Raw genomic sequence first — 4,274 nt, 5'->3', positions numbered from 1 at the left:
ATTACAATGGTTCAAAACAGATATTAGTACTTCAATGTGTTGGTTTATTAACATTAAATCAGTTATGAAATACGGTATTTTATTGTGAATTTGAGTCAAGTCTGTAAAACCTAAAATGTTGCTACCATATTTTTTACGGTGAAGTTCTTGCAACCACAGCTACCGGAATTTTACCGTAAATGTCACAGATTTTTTTTTACAGTGTATTAATCAGTTTCAGGCCATTTGTATTTTTGCAGTGTCTTACTTGAAGGATTTGTTTAGATTGTTCCACAGAATTTTAACCGGATTTCAAAGACTCTGACTTGACTAATATAAAAATACCAATTTCTTCCCTATTGTTGTTCGCTTCTGTGTTTTGGATCATTGTTGTGTTGCATAAACCATCCTCTTTCAAGTTTTAGATAACAGACAGATGTACTGATTTTCTACTGTATAATTTCTTGATACAACTTGGAATTTATTAATCCTTCTGATTGTAAACTGTCCAGGCCCAGAGACATCAAAACATCCCCCACAATATCATATTCCCAGCATAATTTTTCACAACTGGGATGAGTTTATGGTGTTGGCATGTACAAACATATGGCTGCGTAGAACTGGCCAAAAAATTCAACCTTTAACTTATCTGTCCACAAACCATTGTTCCAGTGTGGGATATTTTTTAGAACAGGCACCATACTTGGGAGATGGTTTAGTGGTTCCCTCTCATTTTTAGTGTTTTTCTGATGGTAAACTTACATTACCAAGTACACTAGTAGTCTGCTGAAGCCCACTCATTGGAGTAACAATCGTGTTGAATTTCTGTTGGCCAAGTCTGGAAATTCTTATGCAACCATTCCAGTCTTATGAACTTCAACGGGTCTCTTTCTGAGGTGTACTGAAATCTCTTTTGATTGAGTTATATTACACATAAACAGAATCCTCTCGTGAAGAGCGGGTCACTATTGTGTTTTTGATACTGCAGAGCAGGTCAGTCGAAATGCATTGAAATATCGGACTCTAGTGTCCTTCAGGGTCACATATTTTTTCCATTGATGATCTTAAATGTTTAAAATTTTTGGTCCAATAATTTTATGGCGCTGCAAACTGGTGCATGTGTTATTTGTTAAATAAGTCTGTATTTAACATTGTGACACAGATGGAAAATCTGATATCATTTAGAAATCACTTAAGCAGAAATCCAGAACATCTTGACATGATCCTTGGAATTGTTTTTTTGTTGTTTTTTTTAAGAATTGCCCTGTAAAGCAGGTCAGGGAATGCAGGTTTATGTGTAAAAACATCACAATAACCAAACTATATCAAAACATAACAAAAACTACCCCCAAATCAGCCTATTATCAACTATCAGATTTCAAGATTTAAGCATTTATATTTCCTTTTGCTTATTTAATTATTATTTAATTGCAAGATTACTTTCTATCATCTGAAAAAAAATGAATAAGTATAAGTAAATCCTGACAAAGCCAATGTCACCATTGCTAAACACATTCTATTTACAGAGTAACTAGATTAATAGACACATTGCTGCAGTGGAAGAAGGCCAAGTGGGTTGCTTGAATAACATACAAGTGCATAAAAATGCATATAACACCTTTCTGATTCATGTATTACATGTAATTTCTGCTGCAGACTCACTACTTCATCTGTAAATTTACTGTATGAAATTAATGCATCACTGGTGTAACGGGTAAAAATTTTGTGACCCCTTCTATTTGGTGTCGGGGGTCATATTGGTAGGGTAGAAATATTGCATTGTAATAGATTATGTAATCAAACATAAGTTGTATGTATTCGTATGTGGGTATTATAAATAAATAAATACAAATATAATATTTTATATAAATAAAATATTAAAATAGAAATCTAAATATGTCAAATCTTCAAACTGCAGACAAAAATCTACCACAACAGCCTAATTCTGAAGAGTGATATAGTGATGAAAAACAGCTAGCTTGACTGAAAACAAATAGACCATGTATTGCATAATTTTTTAACTGTTCATTGAAACATTACACGTCAATGCAAGCAAGATAAGCCATTGATTGCGTTTGTATTTTTCAGGTCTCAAACTGGTTTGCGAATGCGAGACGTAGGCTCAAGAACACAGTTCGACAGCCTGACTTGAGCTGGGCCCTACGCATAAAACTGTACAACAAATATGTACAAGGCAATGCTGAGAGACTCAGCATTAGCAGTGATGACACGACATCAGACGGTACAGATTTAGGGCATTTACATATTCTGTAGACACTCCGATGTATTCTGGCCTTTAATGACAAAATGCATTAAATGTGCCAACACTAAAACTGTGAAAAAGTTTTAAAAATGATTTTCTATCTATTGGTGTTCCACAGATGGGGAGAATCCTTTACAGATTCAGGCCAGTGAATCAGACTATAACAGGCCCACGCACAAGAGCGTTATTCAGGACAGCAGAGGCAAAGGGTTGGGGCGAAGTACAGACCCCTCAGTTTGTGATGATTATGTGTCTCCACCAAAATACAAGAACAGCTTGCTAAACCGCTATCTAAATGATTCCCTTCGGCATGTAATGGCCTCGGAAAATGTTATGGACTCTCGGAAGAGGAACCACTCTGGATCGTTTAGCTCCAATGAGTTTGAGGATGATTTTCTCTCACCATCATCAGAAGCTGAGGCAAACTTCACCTACCGTACAGGTAAGAGCGGCCACAAACTTTCAAGATTCAAAAATGTAATTTAAAGAGGATATTGTCAAGAGAGCTTAAAACATTTTGATGCTTGCCACTGCGTTTCATCAGAGGTCTTCAAAACAGTGCTTTTGCCTTTTTTGGAAAATATTAGATTAAAAGAAACTATTTTAGTATGTAAGAGGTTAAAGGGATAGTTCTCCCAAAATTTTGAATTGTCATTTTTAAATTCATTTCATGTCTTTGAAAACCTGTATATCTTTCAAAAGAAATTTTTGGGCAGCATATTCACTTTGCTCTTTTTATGCACCATAAAATTGGCCGATACATCTCATGCTCTATACTTAGGGCTGTTTTCTAGGCAAAGCTATTTTATGACTTCATGGGGACTTTGAATGCACTACAGATATATGACAACTTTCACAATACTTACATGGTGTTTTTTGGAGCATAACAATCCCTGATCACCATACTCTTTCATTGTATGGAAAAGTGCATCATTCGGCTAAACTTCTTTTTATTTTCCGCGAAAACCACAAAATCACTGATTTTGAACAACGTAGTTTGCTTTGACTGGCTTGTCAGATTTGTCAATCAATATCAAACTATCTCAACTTAATAGATGGACACACAAAAAAAACATAAATGGAGACAAATACAATGAAAGATTTTGTGCATCCCATTAGAATTAATAATTAAATTGAATGTAAAGCTGTGGTTTCATACGGTTTGATTAGTGAGTGGAACGTTCTTGGACTCTTAGGTTATAGGAACACCTGCTGATGCCTCATGAAAGAAAATGCATTAGTGTTGCCAAAGGAGTTGAGTCTAATTCATCATTAACATAATTCCACCTCAACATTTCTAAATGCTCTACTTCTCTGTTTATTTTGTCTCTGTGCCTTTTTGGAACAGTCCCGTTTTGGGAAAATTAAGGAATGCTCTGCCTTTTTTTTTCATTTATGATGAAGTATGAGTTTATAAAACACACAGGTGTTTGTAATGAAAATAAGCATTCTAATAATGCAATCTATAACAATATTATCTGCAGTTATGAGCTACTACAGAGAACAGTTATTTTATGACAATAAGTTTTTGAAATGAAATTTTTGTTTTCTCTCTCTCTTTTAGATCAAATAGGCAAGTGTGAACTTTACAATTAAAAAATTAGGCTCAGTAGAGTGGTGGATGTGTCAAACATGTTTAGCTGTTTACAAAAGTTGCCATTTTTCACAACATTTGAAACATTAGTTAAATTTACTTTTTGATGTGGCCTGTTCAGAAGAACTAGAAAAGATTTTCTGTAATGCATCTGTCTAGATTTTTGCAAAACATGAAAAGGACATTAATACTGATAGAAAAATACAAAGAGCAACATCTCATTTAAAGACTGCCCTATGTTGTACATAAAAAGAGACGGAGAATGTCCAAGCTGTCCTTTTCCATACAATGAAAAAATGACCAGTGGCTGTCAAACTCCAAAAAATGTAAAAAAAATTTAAAAACGGCCAATGTCAATGCCAAAATTCATGCCAAATGTCACTGAATTTGTGTGTATCCGATTGCACAAAAGAAATTTAAGAACTACAGTGCTTTTTT

At 34.5% G+C, this 4,274-nt stretch overlaps 1 protein-coding gene across 1 annotated transcript in view; it reads left to right on the top strand.

Annotated features, from left to right (window-relative positions):
• LOC107747522 (homeobox protein Mohawk-like) overlaps positions 1–4,274 on the top strand; it is a 12,656-nt gene that overhangs the window by 2,435 nt on the left and 5,947 nt on the right. Inside the window, exons 4-5 of the mRNA XM_016562072.1 lie at positions 2,068–2,221; positions 2,361–2,684. Of these exons, the coding sequence (XP_016417558.1) occupies positions 2,068–2,221; positions 2,361–2,684 (478 nt within the window). The remainder of the gene's footprint in view (positions 1–2,067; positions 2,222–2,360; positions 2,685–4,274) is intronic.

Source organism: Sinocyclocheilus rhinocerous, unplaced genomic scaffold, assembly GCF_001515625.1.
Source record: "Sinocyclocheilus rhinocerous isolate Xijiao unplaced genomic scaffold, SAMN03320098_v1.1 scaffold48, whole genome shotgun sequence".
Lineage (NCBI taxonomy): Eukaryota > Metazoa > Chordata > Actinopteri > Cypriniformes > Cyprinidae > Sinocyclocheilus > Sinocyclocheilus rhinocerous.
Note: the sequence above shows the minus strand (reverse complement) of the source record. Positions and strands in the feature narration are given on the sequence as shown.